Source organism: Artemia sp. Qi Xiang Cuo, chromosome 9 (genome assembly GCF_049724085.1).
Source record: "Artemia sp. Qi Xiang Cuo chromosome 9, ASM4972408v1, whole genome shotgun sequence".
Taxonomy (NCBI): Eukaryota; Metazoa; Arthropoda; class Branchiopoda; order Anostraca; family Artemiidae; genus Artemia; species Artemia sp. Qi Xiang Cuo.
The window spans coordinates 67,796,477-67,814,672 of NC_142802.1; the positions used below are offsets into that span (position 1 = coordinate 67,796,477).

The window sequence follows — 18,196 nt, forward strand, 5'->3', positions numbered from 1 at the left end:
CCCACTTTTGATACTTCGAATATTAATTTTTCATTTTTTCATACTTTGAATATAAATTAAAACTGGATGAAAATTTATCAGCTTGAAAGGAAAATTATAAGTATTATGGTGAAATCTTTGATATAATAGTAGCATAGTATTGACTCTACCTTCCTTCAGCAGGGATTCTCAAATCTGTAACTATCCGTCCAAAAGTGGGACTGAGGAAGGTTTGGTTCTGATGTAAATAACATGACTATCTATGTCCAATTTTTTGACGTTTTAAGCAGGTCAAAAATATTCTGATTAATACATAATCAATATAAAAGAAACTCTACAGTTCGGTTGTTCTCCTATAACTTCTTTAAGTACTGGAAAAACAATCTTCCAAAGCTCTCCCAAAAAGTTATAGTTTTGGACATACGATCGTTTCAATCAAAACCCATCCGGAGGTAGGATAGTTTCATTCCAGTATAGCGGCTTGCTTTTACTTCCCACCGAGTTTGGTTGTGATTAAAATTTGATACCCAAAGAGTACAACTAGGATATATACTCCTACTTTATACAAAATTTTGTTGAAATCCTATAGCCTCTTCTACTTGACGCGATCATAGCAAAAATATAGGAATCCCTTATCCTGGCCACAAGGGCAGCATCTGGCAATGACCCTCAAATGGCGTAGCCATGACAATTAGTCATTACTATCAACAGATATTGGTTGCCCTCAATCATTTTGCTTTTTGTTAAATGTCCTGACAACAGTAATATAGGAACCTACAACAGATGATGATTTGTGTCCGAACCCTAGAATGCCCAACTAAAACACTTACTCTGACTTCCCATGAAGGTTGTTTAAGGTCCAATACCTGCGTTTGCTAGATGTTCTGGTGACTGGAATTTAGGAGTGCTTACACACCCCCACATGTCCCACAGCAGCTGGATCACAAATTGACTTGCAAAACCTACATATAGGGCACTTATTTTACACCAAGTTCCATTGAGATCCGTCAATTTCTTCCGTAAGATATCACGGTCCAAATTATTTAAGGATTCCCCCTCTCGTTTCCAAAAGATACTGGGTGGTACACTTAACTAAAACACTAGCTCTTATTTCCCCCAGGTTCGCTCGACATTTCGAAATCTGTAATGGTAAATGCCTGATAACACAGATTAAGGGGTTTCCCGCAGATAATCACACCAAAAGCCCTAGTTCTGCCTTCCCACTGGCAGAAGTTGGTTGAGATCCAACAACTTCTCCAGGAAAATTTTCGGGAAAAAAGACATTAAGACCATTTCCTCTCTCCTTTTCAGAGTTTGAATCAGCTCCAAACTTATTAAAGGCAAAAATAGTACATCCAACGTTACTTCTGAGTGTTCTTCGTTACTTCTGAGGAGTATGGCAAATCTGGATGGTTATTCCTCTGATGAAAAACGTTTGGGGAGCTCCTCTTTCCTTGAACTCGGATAATGATCAAACAAAGACATGGTTAAGATATTAGCCCTTCCTTCCCATTAAGTTCCGTTAAGACCCGATAAAAGTTTCGATTAAACTTCCTGATACAAATCAAGGGCACTTCTCCTTAAAAATGCTGGACAAGGTATGAACTCCTAAATGTAGACCTAGCAAATTTACTCTCACAATTTCTTACTCTCTACGTAAGCATCCCTACTTTCCAATCAAACTAATGAAGTATAGCATCTTTTCATGAGAAGGCCAGATTATTTGTGAAGCTTGCTAACCCTTCTACTGTTAAAACTGTCTTAGACTAAAGATCAGTTTATGCAGTGGCGGTTCTAGGTCTGGGCAGGGGGGGGGGCAGCTGCCTCCCATTTTTTTGATATTAGATTTCCTTTTATTTTATGTTTTTACACTCCTATAGTATACCTCCCCCCCATCGGATTATGGGGCCTAAAACTGCTACTGAGTTTACGTCTTAACAGGTGCTTCTTTTAGGACAGCAGCAAAAGAACTGTCTCAGGCAGATAGAAAATTTATCGCATTTTACAGAATTTTTATAGAAAGTTTATAGTTGTACAGTTTTTCATGCTTCTCTACTTCTACAAATTTCACGTTTAATTCCTGGTCTGAAATGTTGAGAGCCAAAATAATGAGACAATATCAACGCGGTAGCTCCCAAAGATGTGAAAACACTCTTCATCGCAACTGAGACCACGGCTGGAGGCTCATAGGGAACCGGTTTTAGACTAATTTGAAACCAGTCTCATCTGGATTGCCTCGTGGGCGGGCCCCCACTCTACTTCAAGGCCATGGTCACAAAACAGTTGCGTGCGCAAGGCCTTACTTATGCACAAGAAACTTCCACCTGTTTTCTTGTCTCCCACTTTTGTATATGACAGCTGGTAATATTACCTACAATACACCGGTTTGTAACAAAAAGGTCCTAACTGACATCCCTAGTCGAAATTGAAATATGAACGCTACCTAGCATTATTTTTTACAAGCTTTCTAGTGGAATAATCCATTTTGTCGCTCTCATCCATAATCATCAAAATGGAATAATCCGTTTTGTCGCATGTTGGCTCTCAGCTGAACAAATCAATAATACAACTTTATGGCTAAACTGCGGAGGCTAAACTTAAAGCAAGGAAGGACACTTCTTCCATAGAAGTGGTGAGTTTCTTAGGGTACCAAAGCCGTGGGATCGAAAACCTGTTATTCCAATTGAAAACATCAAATATGTGCATTAACTCTATAAAGGTTTACGTCTCCTCTAAACCAGACATACTACAAGTGCGTTTTTGATAGCATTGATCAAAAAACAACCGCCCACCGACCGCAGTGCAGAAAGCATGCCCAAAAGAAGAAGCGGTAGCCCCCCCTCTCACCGAAAAAGCTGAGAAAGGGGAAAGATAATTAGTAAAGGCCTAATCAGTTACCTTGCTTTGTTGTTTTAACCATGTAGTTGAAACTTCAGGCGTTGGTTTATAATCATTTTGAATTGAAGCTCAATTTAAATCAAAGTAGTGCAAAAAGGTGGAACCTCCGCGTTTACACCCTAAGATAAACCTTGGTTATTCCCAAGAAAACCTTGGCGACAGAGTCGCAACACAGTAAAAAAAGAACCGATGAGCTGTTTGCACTTTTGTCATAACTACCTCAGTAGCAAACAGGAGGGGTAAAAATGGCGTATTCATTTTTGCTTGACCTTTTGACCTAGTATTGTCACAAACAGAACCAAAATTCTACCAAAAGGTGTGCCAGACTAGCGGCTTTTAACTGGTGTTTAATTTTTTTTCCTATATATCATACCTGCACCTTCAGCTCCATGAAAATTAAGTTTCAATTGTATTTTTCTCGAAATCTGAAAAAGTGCAGATACGACCTTTTGCTATCAACCGGGAAATGGTCTTTCACGGCCAGTTTTAGTAGATATCGAAATTAAGGACTGAATCGCCTCACAAAGGTTAAAATGGGATGGACTGCCAAAAGACACAGCTAGGACACGTCTTCTTAGTTCCAACCAAATTGGTTGGCATTCAATAATCCCTTCTGCTGGATATCCTGATGAGAAGAGTTTAGGGATTCCCTCCCCCAAATGGTTGCTTCCAGTCAAACAGATTACCAAAAGGATAAATAGAACACTAGTCATAGGTCCCACAGAGCTTGGTTGAGATTTGATTATTTAGGCCATGAAAAACATCAGTTCAGTCAGTCCTTTATGTCATGAGATGGTGATGACAAATAATAGAGCCTTTCAAAGCCAAACCAATGATGCCAACTTGTTACTTTTAAGGAATCGCTATCAAAACAATTAACTAACTTGCAACTTTTTACATTCACAACCAAAAATAAGGATTGATACCGAAAAATGATATAAACCCTTTTCCTAATTGACAAAAAGTTAATTTACCCTTGTGAACACTTTCTCGAATAAAATCCATAAGTAAGCAAAACAAATGCTAGAAAATGTTTCCAAAAGATAAATGGTGCATTAAAGTCAAAATCACCCATGGCTTTTCATTTTGAATTTATAGTGAACAGATGTCATCTCAATTCCTTTCAGATATTTGTTGCAATTTTTTTTTAGTTGCCCTACATGTTAAAGGAAAAAACTTTTAAAACACCTTTAAAACGTAACACAAAATTTTAATAAAAACAGTTTGCCTTAATACAATGAAAGGAATATATATCCCCTAGACTCAGAGAAAGTGGAGTAAAAAAAGAAAGAAAATATATCAGAGGCATGAATTCATCAGGCACGTAACCGAAGGAGGGCGAGGGGTGTGCGGAGTTGAGGCCTTTAATTCCCTCAAAAAAGAATATTTTTTATACAATTTCAATATTTCGTTGATAAGTAGATCTTTTGTTGTTCTTGTTTTTTCTTTAGCCCCCTCCCCCTTATGCCCTAGCAAATTTCTGCAGCCGTGCCAGGAATTCAACATGGAGATATTACAACACTGGACTGATTCGATATTCAATAGGAAATTTTAAGGCTTTTATATGACCAAATTTATTCCATGTCAGATTCCCTGCTGAAAATCCAACAGGCAAAACAACATCAACGGTTTTTAATTCACAGGCAAATAGTAATCAAGGGTGAACCCAGAGTCTAGATTCACCTCCCAACCATATCTAAAATTTGGAAAATCACTCAAAAATTGACACTTTTTGGCTATTAAATGAGGCTACTAAAACATTTGACCCCCCTTTGAACAAGAATATGGCGAAGTCCTTAAGGACATAAGAACTTCTTCTCTTAACGAAATAAACATATTATAAAGGGTAAAAAAATGAACAAGGAATCAGTAGAGGGTTGTTACAAATAAGAGGAGCCAATACCAGTCCCAACTCAGGCAGTTTTCCCATTAGCTCACCACTTTCATTGCACAGATCACTCAAATAATACAGACATGAAAATATGCTATTGGAATGAAAGGAAAAAGCATTATATACAATTTATACCTAGAAAAATATTTGACCACAAGTGAAAAAAATATCTATAAAAATAGAGTGGCAAACTAGAGAGAAAGGGAAAGATAAACGTTTCTTTCAAAGGAAACAAATGGGCTATTCAGAGGTATTTAAATACAACCATTATACCAGAAATAAACTTTGACTATAGATTGAAAAGCAAAACATAAAGGACATATAATAAATTAACAAAACACTTAAAGAGGCTAAAAAAACAGTATACATAACATAAAATATCAAGAGACAAGTTGAGCGCCCAATCAAAACTGGTCTGATGTTAAGGAGTAGCGTTGAACCATCTAAATAGATTTATTCGTTCAAAAAACCTTATTCAGATTCATAAAAAAGGATAATTCTAAGGTTTATCAATTCTTGTCTTCCCAGGTTTTTGTTTCTTTTTATTTGATAAAGTTCTGTAAAAATTCTAAAAATCACTCAGAATCCTCATTATTAAAACAATATTCCGACTGTATTCATTTTTTTAATATTGCGGTTTATAAGTGTACTTACTTATTTTTTCTTTAATATATTTCTATTAGACAACTTTAACAAAAGTGTGTTCGTATTATAATATTTACTCCTGAAACATTATTTACTGTTATGTGCGCTGGATTTAGGATTCTCTGTCCGAGAGGGCGAGGATTCGAATCCTAGTGTATCCAATTATTTAGTTTGGGACGAGGGTCAGTGGCGTGACTCTGTAAGCTTAGCCAGAGTCGACCCAGCTCTAAATGGGTACCTGGAGAAAACTGGGGAAGGTAAACATGAAGATTATGCGGAAGCACAGGATGGTCAGCCCCCAACCCACCATTGCACTTCCTGGCTGAAGGGCCAAGAAACGGAGATCAGCACCGCCGGTAGGGACTGTAAAGTCCAATGCAGTATTCTTTTTTTTTACCTTTACTAAGTTAATACGTCCGCCCCAAAGCTGCTGTTTTCCGGTGTTTTTTTTTTGGGGGGGGGGGGAGAGAGCTATCAGACAGTTCACAGAGTAAGCAGAAATAGGCCCAAAGAACCCAAATCGGTTTACAACAAAAGCAAGCATATTTTACACTTTATATTTGGATCTTATACCCTAGGATCGATTACAACTGCATTCTCCCCATTTTTTTTGTGAATTTGTTTTATCAAACCTTTTTTTTAATATGATTTTAAAAATTAGGCTGGAGGTAGATGGAAAAAAAATTGAAAAATGAAGGTCAGCAGCAATGTTTTCCAAGTTCAAACTACCGTTTCATTGGATGGGAAGCCGGATTTCAACTATATCTAAAGTTACCATTAAAGAGGGTGTATCTAGAATTAAAATTCCTTCAAACCGTCTAAACCCTCCTACTTTATTGTATATTTTAATGGGTTCTAGATAGAAGAGAGCTTGAAAGGTTATTTTTTTATATTGGATCAGTCATAGCATTCTTGAAGTATTATTCAAAGAACAATATTAGAGATTTTTGTTCAATTTTTTTTTTTTTACAAGTAATGAGAATGGGGAAATAACGAAATATTAGCTTAAACGAAACATGCAAAAAGATGTCTAGAGTTAAACTTCAATCTGCGATGGCTTCAATAAAATATATAAAAAGCTATGTTACAATGAAACATAAGGAAAACGTCGAGGAGTTAAAGTTTAACCTTCAACGTAAATTAAAAAAAAACAATGCCCAAAAATATACGCTTGGCACTTCCATGAAAATTATCTGCGAAACCAAGAATTGTGCAAATCTAGAGAAATGTTAGCATATAGGGTTTATTACTTCCGGCAAGTAATTACAGTTTTGTCTTTTCTTCATAAAATTTAAAAACAGACCGATCTCATATTTGAGTGGGGGTGGAGGGGGAGGGATCAAGTCACAATGATAGAACCCTCTCCTACAGCAGTACTGTACCAATAAAGTGGAATTGAACATACTAAATAGCAAATCCAGATAAAAATGCCCGCAAAGACAGAGATAGGTTTTATGTTGAAAAGAAAGACTTAAAAAATAATAGACCTCAGTGAGTGGGGGGAGGGGAGAGCAAAATAACCTCCAGAGATAGAGCGTTATCTAACAACTTTACTATAATTTGAAATTTTGCTGATAATTGTTCCACAAGGAAATCTCAATCCTGAAATGAAAGGCTTATTGGAGCAAAGAAGCTACATTTTTTTACGACAACTTCATATTTTATTCTAAAAATATAACACTTTACAAATAATTCAAATTTTTTCCTAGGAGCTTTCTAAGTTGAATAAGTTTTACAATTTAGTTTTTTTTTCTTATATAGTTATTTTGTCTTGTTATGAAGAACTAAAATTTTATCAGAAACCACTTTTCGTGCTCAAATATAGGGATGTGCTCAGAATATTCTTTGAATTTCCAATAGTTTCCTGAATTTACAATATTGGTAATTGTCCGTAACATCTACCCAATCACACGAGGTTACACAAGATGTAGTTGACAGCAATATTTATCTGGAGTAACTTTACAATCATAGTCCATTTGGTTTCCAATCATTCAAAGAGAGCATAATCAATTTTGTCTACCGGCTGTTTTTTCCCTATTGGAGGGAAGGGGGTGAAGAGACTTAGAATCTCGCACTTGGAGGAATGGTCAAAATATTTTTATTCTGGCCCTAACTATATTATACACTATGTTTTTTTTGTCTTTTTATTTTTTTTAGATACAAATAAAAAAAAAATTCTTCCCCCGTTTCAAATCAATTCAATTAAAATTCAGTTGAAAAGCCAATAAAAAACTAATTACCTTATAAAAATATCATGAAGCAAATTTTTTTTCTGGCTGTGAACAAAATTTTATTTTTCCAAAATGAGGGTCCTACGCACACAAACAATAAGAGCTTCGCCCCAGATGGGGCACTTCCGTATAAACCTCAAACCCCTTAACCCTCTGGATTCAGTCTTGGGGAGGGATACAAACCGATCTATCGTTCCTTTTTTTATCAACGCCAAGAGCTAGATCAGGCCAATGTATCTGCGAAGGGGCGATATATTGAAGAATATAATTTTTCTGCTTTAAACATTTACAAAAATTTTTTTTATTGTTTTTAATTAATTTTCTAGTTATGTTATAATTTTGAATGGTAATAACTCAGGTGACAAAGACTTGATACATAAGTTATTTTCTTCTTTTTTTTTCTTTCTTTTAGTTTTTTCCGCCACTCTATTCAGGAGATACAAACCAGTCTATCTTTCTTTAATTTATCAATGCTGAGAGGTAAAATCACTAAAAACCAAACAAAATTCACGAAAAATATAAAAAAAGAGTAAATAGACTAGCAGATATATACAAGCACTGAAACTCCGAAAAGTACAAAAAAGCACAGAATAGGAAAATCCTGACGTAATAATAGGGTACACATCAGCACTAAAATATTGATCAGAAGAATGTGCACATCCGTAAATACAATCGTCTAAAAAATATCCGAGAACACGTAACATAAGATTTAGCATGTACATGGAAGAAAATCCGCTAGGAGGGGCTCAGAGGGCTAGAATCTTTCAAAAAACATTTCTTACAACAATAATTTATATTAAAGAAAATACAAGCGTATGTATTTACCATTTCTTAATGTTCATTTTGGTATTTTTTGGTATTTACCACAAAAAAGTTATCTTTTTGGACGTTGTATAATATTTTGATTATGAAAATCGTTTGCAAAAGAACAAGCAATAGATATAAATTGAGGCGATAAAGATATTTGATAGTGATAAAGTAACGTAAGTTTGACAATATTTTGAAACATATCGAATTGACTAAATGAGATTGGACAATTTCATCAAAATAAAGAGTCTACTGATTTTTGAATTAAAGTCAACTTGGTGGAAGTGATGAAAAACTTGGGAGCCATGGCTAATTATAGAAAATACAAGACAAATAGTCCCTGTGAGAGGCAAAGCTGGAAAATATATGCAAATTATGAAATATGAAAATTTGTAAAATTTATGGATGGACAGATTCCTCTTGTACATATTACCTATTTTGGGAGGGGGGGGGGGGTCAGCAGATTTCTAATTGGCAATATTATAATGTAAAGAAGCAATTTCGCTTTATTATGTCCAGACATCCAAATTTCTGAATCTCAAAATACTTATGACTTCCCCGATAATGTCGTATTTACTTAACTCAGGTGTCATTTGTCTGTTTTGTTTCCTATCAGGTTTATATTTTTGAATTTGAGCTTCCGTTTAAGTGTTGGATACCCCCTAAATAAATTGTGCGCAGAATAATAGAATACAATAAATAAAAATGACAACTTCTAATTTGAGTTTTTGTTTCATTTTGATCTCCACGTTGTTTATTTGTCTTTTTATTTTTAGTTGGTCTACAATCGCTGAAGAAGGGAAGACTCGTCCCCCGAAATATCCGTTTGAGGTTATTTGTTTAGGGTGTTAATGTCAGAGAGTTTCTATGGGGAAAGACATGTTGAAAAAGCCCAAGAATTGTATATTTGGAAAATCACAGCTCCTTTAGCTATCATACTGTAACCTCGAGATAATTTTCAATTTCTCAAAAATGTCCTTGAAAAAATTGGTATAGTGTCATACAGCAGCATTACCGGTAAAGTTCGTTAGTGAAATACACAGCAAGGTATCTTAATGTTCTATCTGTACAGCTTTCTCACCACTACGATTCACAACAGAGGCAATCCAAGCATAAATAAACTCTCACGAAAATTGGTTCTATAAATTAATTATTGAAATGGTGAAACACTGATATTGGTAAAAGTTTAGAGGAGGGATTATCGCTAACTCACAAAGTTGTCGGGTAAAATAAATGGTTGTTTGGTAAATATGTTGATGGGCAAATAAATTGTTGTTGGGTGAATAAATAAGTTGTTCGGTAAATAAATTGTTGTTGGTATATAAGGTCGGTAAAGCTTGGCAATAAAAAGTTTGGTTGTTGGGTATGTAAATTAGTTGTTGGGTAAAAAACGGAACGGATATACGATTTCCCAGTCTGGGAAAATACTTCTGCGCTCCTACCTCCATTCATTCTCTAGTTGCAAGACTTGGAAGATTTTGTCTATATTGACTTGAATTTATATTGAAAAAAAAAAAAAAAATTGAGCCTATATTAAAATTTTTGTTATAAGTTAGGCCTTCTATCCATAAAATTTTGAAGTCCCATAAGTAGAAAGGAGTGAGTGCAGGAGGCACTTCCATAGCCAAATTTAAACTGTATACCTGATTTTAAAATTTTTGTTTTATCTTGAAGGACCATAATGTGATTAAGTAAAAAGTACCCTCTTCTATACTTTTGCCCTGATATCAGAAACAATAATTTGACTATATATTCACAGTGGCTATTTCCTTTGTGGTCGCATTTCCATCTGACCACTACGACTTCCATTCGGCCCCGTCCATTCTGCTGTTGGGGCATTGCCTTAAAAAAAAGTTTTGTACAGTCAATTTCTATTCGACATATACTTAGAAATTAAATGATCATTGGTCTCTAATTACCTAAAAAAATGTAAATATTCTGTTTCATTTTTACAAAAAAATGCTTGATTTTTTCTGAAATATGAATAATAGCACAAGAAAATAATCCTCCTCTCCAAGGCCGTATCCAGGGGAGAGGAATGGTAACCGTGTTTACCCCCCCCCCCCCTAGATTTTGTCCGACACGAAAAACCGTAACAGGAATGCATAAACAAATTTTGATGCGTTTTTAATGTTTTTTCGTAAAATTCCCCCGTATTCAAAAAATTAACCGTAAACCCCCCCCCCAACCCTAACAAAAATCCTGGATATGCCCTTGATATTCTAACAATACCCGACAGAATTTTCTCCTTAAGCATTGCAAGTTCTTTTTCTATTCTATCAAGTGAAGGATAATTTGATACAGAACCTATACTGACATTCAGGGGTGAATCTCCAGCATTTTTATTAGGGGGGGGAGGGCCCAAGAGGGGTCCATATCTGGATAGTCCAAGGGCATGGGATGTATAATATTTTTTCTCCAAATTATAGGGGGGCAGCTACCCCTGCTACCCCAAACGACGCCCCTGTTGACATTATAATTCAATTTTGAAACAGACCTTGTTGAGAACATGTGGTGAACAGAGAAAATTTTCGATCAAATTCTCCAAAGAAGAAAAACAAGAAAGCAAAGAAAAAGTAGGAAGAATTATTTTTCGTAAAATTCATCAAAAATGAATAAACAAGAAAATAACTAAAAAGTATAAAGAAAATAGAAAATACTGCTGAACATGCACTCAAAATGACTGCAAAGAAGATGAAGAGACACAGAGCCTGAAGATATAATAAGCCATTTCGCCCAACCGGCATAGTAGGACTATATTTACAGCCTTTATTGTTAAACCAGCCTCAGCTCTGCATACCAACCCAATTCTATTGTACAATCAATAAAAAGTATTTTAAAAACATAAACACGGTTCTATTCGAAAATTTCAGGTAAAAGCAGCCTAGCCCTTAAATTGAAACCATTTTTAATAAACTAAGTATGTTATCGATTTTTTCAATTATGCTGGGCAACACTACCCTGTTCAATTATGCTGGGCAACACTACCCGTTTTAATTCCTACTGAAATCCATGAGAAAGCGACACATTTTTCGGTATTATTAGTTTTTTTAAATTCTTTGAGGTTACCCTAGCAGAGGGCAAGGGCATATTCAGAATTTTTGCTCCGGGAGAGGAGGGGTTGTGTTTTCGAAACTTTAAAGACGAATCAAATATTTGCATGTAAATGCATTTTAGTTGCATTTTTACGAGTCAGACCAAAAATTAGGGGTGGCTCAAACCTGGTAACACCCCTTCCCCTTGATACATGATACATCCCCTCTTGCTCGTGGTAGTTCTTTTTAAGAACTGAATGTATCCTAATCACTATGAGAACGTGACGAGACTGTTATGTATTCAGAATTTGAAATTGGTAAATCATGAAGATTTCTGGATTTCTACAATTTCTGGGAAAGCATGAGTTAGCTTTTAGTTTTCTATCATTAATTCATATCTCTTCGCTCAACAAGTTATGGCAATACCGCTCAATCAATTGTAGATAGTTTGGTCACACAAACTGAAAAGTTTATAATGGAGGAGATAGGGGACCCTTTATTAAGGTATCACATCACCATAACGGCATCGCAAATAGGCTCCGAGATCATTTAATATTAGACAGTTATAGTTAAAACTTAAAAATATTTTCAAGATTGAAAAGACAATGAAATACCACGTAAACTATGTCAGCAAGGTTTTAAATTAAAGCTGTTAGCACCGAAGAGAACTCCCAAAGCTACCAAGTTACTCAAATAATATTTCCTTTAAGCGGATGTTTAGCATTTTTCTAGTAGGTAGGCTTGAATATTTTTATGAACTGACCTTTCATAAACTTTAAAAAACAAATTTTGCTCCATGATTTGCAGTTTCTGACGATGAAAGTTTCACTAAAACTGGAGGGTGATCCGTAAAACTGAAGGGACGAGATAGGGTGATTCTTTAAGGTAGCCCTTGCAAGGGGTAAAGGCCGCATCCAGGATTTTTTGGTGGGGGGGGTCGTCTTTCTTGCAAAGTTCTAAACAAAAAGACTTTAAAAAAACGCATAAAAAATGTGCATGTTAAGGCATTTTGACGAGTAGGGAAGAAAATTGGGGCGGTTCAAACACGGTAACACCCCCCCCCCCCCTGGATACGGTCGTGCTGGTGGTGCTTCTTTTTAAGAGTCGAATGTATCCTAATCATTCTGAGAACGTGAGGAGACTGCTATGTATTTACAATTTGAAATTAGTAAAACAAGAGGTTTTCTGGACTTATAGAATTTCTGGAAATGTAGGTGTCGGCTTTTAATTTTTGTCATTTTGTCTCGTATCCAAGGTATGCAAAGTCGTAGCAAAACCACCCAAAAACTTCTAAATAGTTTGGCAACAAAAACTGAAAAAAAATTATAATGGAGGAGATAGGGTGATCCTTTAAGATATCGCATCACCATAACGGGATCACAAATAGACTCCGAGATCATTTACAATTCGACAGGCATGGTTTATGCTTAAAAATGTGCTTTCTATATTTCCAACATTGAAGAGACAATCCAATTTTACGTCCTTTGTGTATACAAGGTATTAAATCTAAGCAAGTAGCACCATAGGGAGCTCCCAAAAGTGCCAAATGGCCCAAATAATATTTCCTTGAGCGGATTGTTAGCGTTCTTCTAACAGGTTTCTTCTAACAAGTTGTTAGTGTTCTTCTAACAGGTTTGCTAGAAAATTTTGGAGACTGTTCTTTCCTAAACTTTAAAAAGCAAATTCTGCTCCATTTAATCGAAAACACAAGATTCACACTTCCTGAGAAGGTATGTTTCATTAAAACTAAACATTTCATCTCCAGCATAAAACGGGAATTTTTTTTTTGATTTCTAGGAAAGTAGTTGTTCGCTTTTAGCTGTCCTTTATTCAGATCTTTTCGGTCTAAAAGTTATGGCAAGACTGCCAAATCAATTCTAAATAGTTAGGTCACAAAACCTGAAGTATTTATAATGACGAGCTAGGGTGATCCTTCAAGATGCCATATTCGCTGCAAGATATTGCCTTAAGAAAAGACTGATCTTTAAGATTACACCTTCACATGATAAACACTAAAAATGAGGATTAATGCCAAAAAGAAGAATTCTTAATATTACCGTTTTCTTTTAAACTAAAAAGAAAATCGTAAATTTTACAATTTTTCCACCAGTCGATTACAATTACAATCTGTAGAGATTATTATTATTATTATTTTTATCATCCCCTATTTTTTTTTTTTTACGGACTTGGTCAGATTGGCATCTGAATGGTAAAATAAAAAGGTGGCGACGATTTCTTACCCTTTGGTCTGTTATAATGCCCTCTTCCTTCACCATAGCCATGAGGTGGCCCATTTGGAGGTGGTCTACCGGGTGGACCGTATGGGGGTGGAGCTCTTCCTTGAAGACCTCCGCCTTCCCGGCGAGGTCGCTAAACAAAACAAAAGATACGGATATTAGACCTCTCTAAACTTTCAATTTTCTATTTGACAGGACTATTTAATAAAGAGGTCTTTTCTTTCCTTCCTTTCAATCTTTTTCTTTTCCTGTATTTTCTTCTGAATATTTTCAGAAGAAAAGAATACGCATAAAAGGTGTAAATTATACAAAGATGGCTAAAAGATCAAACTCGTGGTTTCGTAAACAGTTATTTCTACACTTACAACGATGAATCGTAAATAAGGGCCACAAAACTCCTACAAATACACAGACGACGATAGGCATTGCTCATAAGGCTAGGAATGTCCCAGTGTCGTTAGATAATTGCGGGTCTCTGCTCCACCGTAAGTACTTTTCCTTGTCAAAGTACTTTTCCCTGGGAGACAAATCCTCCCTCAGCAGCATAAATTGGTGTCGTGGTGGACCTTTCACTAGTTTATATAACGAAAACCCTGAGGGTGGGGGGGCATTTCTTGAGAAAATCATAGCCGAGTTAATATAGTTTCATCAAAAGAAAAATAAATAAATAGACGATTGTGAAAAAACACAAAGCCATTGGAATGTTTCTTATTTTTCTTACTTAGAATATAATTATCAAAATTCTAATGCGATCTAGACATTATCCTTCTCTCTAGAAGTTAATGTAAAAAAGTAAGAGGAATATTTTTCTATTTAAAGTGCCATGATGTCATCATAATACGTATAAACAAAAAATGGCTGTTCTAAAATCTCTGATAGTTCTTATAATTCAAATTAAATGAGACAAAAATTATAAAAATCATATTCAACCTAGAAATTGTCATAACTTTCTCCCAAGGAGTAGATAAGAAAAATATAACAAACTCAATAAATAAATATGTAAATTTTTAATATAAACTAGTAGAATATGTAAATAAAAACAAACCTCATTTGTAAACAACTGGATGGTCGGCACTATAAAAGTTAACACCCAAAGACAAACAATATACTACTACTACCGCTACTAACAACTCAATGCAGCAGCAAGCCGTCAGTTGCGAACATAATTGCGCACGCTCCTCCTTCACCCCAATACATTCAAAGTTCCACTCTTTCTCTTTTACATGAAGTTCCAACTTACTTTAAACCTTCTCTTATGATATCTTTCCAACATAATCGAGGTTGCCGTGATTTTGTCTGACCGTAGATGGAAAATTTCATTGGCCACTTTATTTGAGAAGATGAAAAATAATACTTGGGAAATAATTAAACTAACCCCTGGACCTTGCTATCTACTTCTAATGGAAACATCTTTGTATTTCAGGTGCCACACCCACTCATAAATGCAACAAAGACTATAAAATTTCTATGGCACTATAATGCAAGTAGTCTATTTTATACGCAAGATAGAATGCACTTACTTAGGATAGGGCCATCAAGCCTAAGCTCCTTGCCCAATTTCAAAAATAAGCACTATTTTCCTAGTATTTTCCATATGGTTTGCCTATTTCTCGCTCCTTTTCTAAAACTTGTGCGCCTCCTGGGATGTCGGACATCTCTGAAGTAAATCCTGAGTAAGTCCCTGCATAACAGGCACAGCTTGCACAATGTTTTTCTTTGTAATAGAATTTCGGCCAGGTTAGTATATTAGGCTCATAGGAAACCTCAAATTTTCCTTATTCCTTTCTAGGAGCCCCCCCCCCCAAAAAAATAATAATAGAAAGACACATACCTTTCTCCTTAATGTGCTATAAGGGTGCCGTAAAGTATCAGTGAGTCTTAAGTGCAGGAGCTCTTTTCGGGTTAGATGAAGGCGTGTGAACAGCACAACACTGAACAAATATACCCATGACCACAACGAATGCGATACCCATGAGTAGCACAGCCCACCAGTACTCCTAGAAGAGTAAAAATAAGAACATCAGTAATGAGACAATGGGGAAAGACCCATTTTAAACCCTACATTTAGAAAAATTGCACGATTTGTAGTTTAGTCAAAAAGCGAAAGCTTTTCTGTCGCTTAGTATAAATTGTGTAAATCAGTCAATTCAATGAATGTACTTTTTTTCGCACGGTCGTATGAAATTCAGTTGGGAAGGGGAGGGACTACGGCTAAAAATATAATTCTTGTGGAGGGAGGGGTATTTTACTAGCTTTTTTGAAGATTCGGTTCAATTATATCTGAATTTTTCGAGCCAAAAAGAGACTAGAAAATGCAAGAACAGATTTGTAATTTTCGCATTTCTTTCGTCAAAAAAACTAAACCGACTTATTAAAAGTAGCAAAATATCTAGTCCAAAGATTTTATATGCCACTTCCTCCTTTGGGTACCTTTTAGAAATTACTTTGAATAGTCTACCAATTTCAAACTCAAATGTTTCTGTTTTATTTCCATGGGTCATTCAATCTCCGCCGACTAGTGTACATCTCCGAGTGTCGCTTGAAATGCAATCGTAGCATCTACACAATTCTACCAAGCTAGACGTGTGCCACCCGGTGTACACAATTTTTGAACGTGGACAGCCCCTGTTTTATTTAATACAGTGGTTTCTCAAATTTATTACCACTGCGTGAACCTTAATTCCAAGAGTCGTCCAGTCTCCACTGCCTAGTTTTCATCTCACAGTGCCACTTAATGTCAATCACAGCACACTTCCACCGAGCTAGGCATGTGCCACCCGGTGTACACAACTTTTGAACACGGGCAGACCCCTCGTTTTGATTAAAGCAGTGTTTCTCAAATTTATTACCACTGCGTAAACCTAAATTCCACCAGTCGCCCCATCTCCGCCATCTAGTGCACATTTCCAAGTGCCACTTGAACGTTAATCGTAGCACACTTCAACCAAGCTAGCGTGTGTGCCACCCGGTGTACATAATTTTTGAACGTGGGGAGCAAGCGCTTTAATTAGAGCAGCGTTTTTCAAATCCATTGCCTTTGTGTAAACCTTGTCTTTGCGTAAACCCTGTCATTTTCGAACCTGACATGTCCAAAAGTCTGAACCACATCTCATGCTCTCTTCAACTTCACAGTACCAACTTATCTTACGTAGCCTAAGGTGACAAGGTTCTTCTTCTCAGCAGAGCGAAAGCAGACTTACAAGATAACCTGAACAGATTACAAAGTGATTTCGTGTATCCCCGTTATCTCCCTCCTGGATTCGCCCCTGACCCATAAATTCAAGCCTATACTTGAAAACTACCAAGCAGGTCTTCTACGAATGCTTTCCTATTAAAAAAAATATATATATTAATATAGCCTCGTTGAAACTATTATTCATTTTTTTGGGGACAAAATAAGTAGAATTACACGGAAAAAAGAACAACCACGGCTTGATTTATTAAACACTAATTTTAACAGAGTTTGACTAACCCCAAGATACACATTACTTCTCCGCCAGATTAGATAAATATACATACCATATCTGATATACTATAGTTCGTTTACCTTAGATTTCGTTTACCTTTAGATTCGTTTACCTTTGCTCTTTCAAGTAATCACAGCTAGGTGTGTACCTACATGTTTGGCTTGCAGAGCACCAAGGAAAGAGAGAAAGAGACAAACCAGCCTAAACTATTCCAGGATTTCTGCTAAATCTATTTATTCTATTTATATCTATCTATTTATAATCTATTTATAGATTATAAAATCTATTTTATTTATTTCTATTTTTATTTCTATTATTTTTATTTCTTTCTATATTTTATTTCTATTTTTTTTATTTCTATTATATTTTATTTCTATTTTTTTAAATCTATCTATTTTATAAAATCTATTGTATAATCTATTTATAGGTATAAAATTCGGGGCTTTTAAACATTTTTTCAAATGGGGTGGCACTAGATGCCGCTGCGTATTTGATAGTTTTTAAGAATTTTTCATCTGCGTGTAAAATTTTTCTATACATTTAACTTTAATAAACAGAGCCATGTGATGAGAATAATTTAAGGGACATCAAATTTACGCATAAAAGAGTCCTTTCTATCCCACATAAGTATGTAGCTAAATATACTCTTTTTTATGAGTGTATTTTAAGTAATAAACTATGGTTGAAAAACTTACCGTTACCCACTGAGCAATAGTCATAAGCGTTTCTCGGTTGAAGAGGAGGTTTTTCAATCTGGCCAAAGGTCCCTCAGCATCCACAGCTCTACATTTGAGGAAAACATCACAGTAACCCTAAAAGGTAAAGTTTCCAAGAATTATAAGTATTCAAATGATATCCGTAGTAAATTCCCCTTTCCCCTGGAGTGAGTGCAGTTTTCACTAACATTTACGTAAATCTGTGTAGAAAAACAGGTTCATCAAAACTCTAGGCAATGATACTCTGAAATTAAATATATTCCAGTTCTGCATCATGTAGATTAAAACCT

General features: G+C 35.6%; 1 protein-coding gene across 1 annotated transcript in view; it reads right to left on the bottom strand.

The window, feature by feature from the left end:
- Positions 1-10,091: 10,091 nt before the first annotated feature.
- The window catches only part of kuz (zinc-dependent metalloprotease kuz), a 90,659-nt gene continuing 82,554 nt past the window's right edge, over positions 10,092-18,196 (bottom strand). The window contains 5 exon segments of the mRNA XM_089094844.1: positions 10,092-10,293; positions 13,727-13,856; positions 15,555-15,599; positions 15,601-15,720; positions 17,886-18,002. Of these exon segments, the coding sequence (XP_088950970.1) occupies positions 10,214-10,293; positions 13,727-13,856; positions 15,555-15,599; positions 15,601-15,720; positions 17,886-18,002 (492 nt within the window). The 3' untranslated portion in view covers positions 10,092-10,213.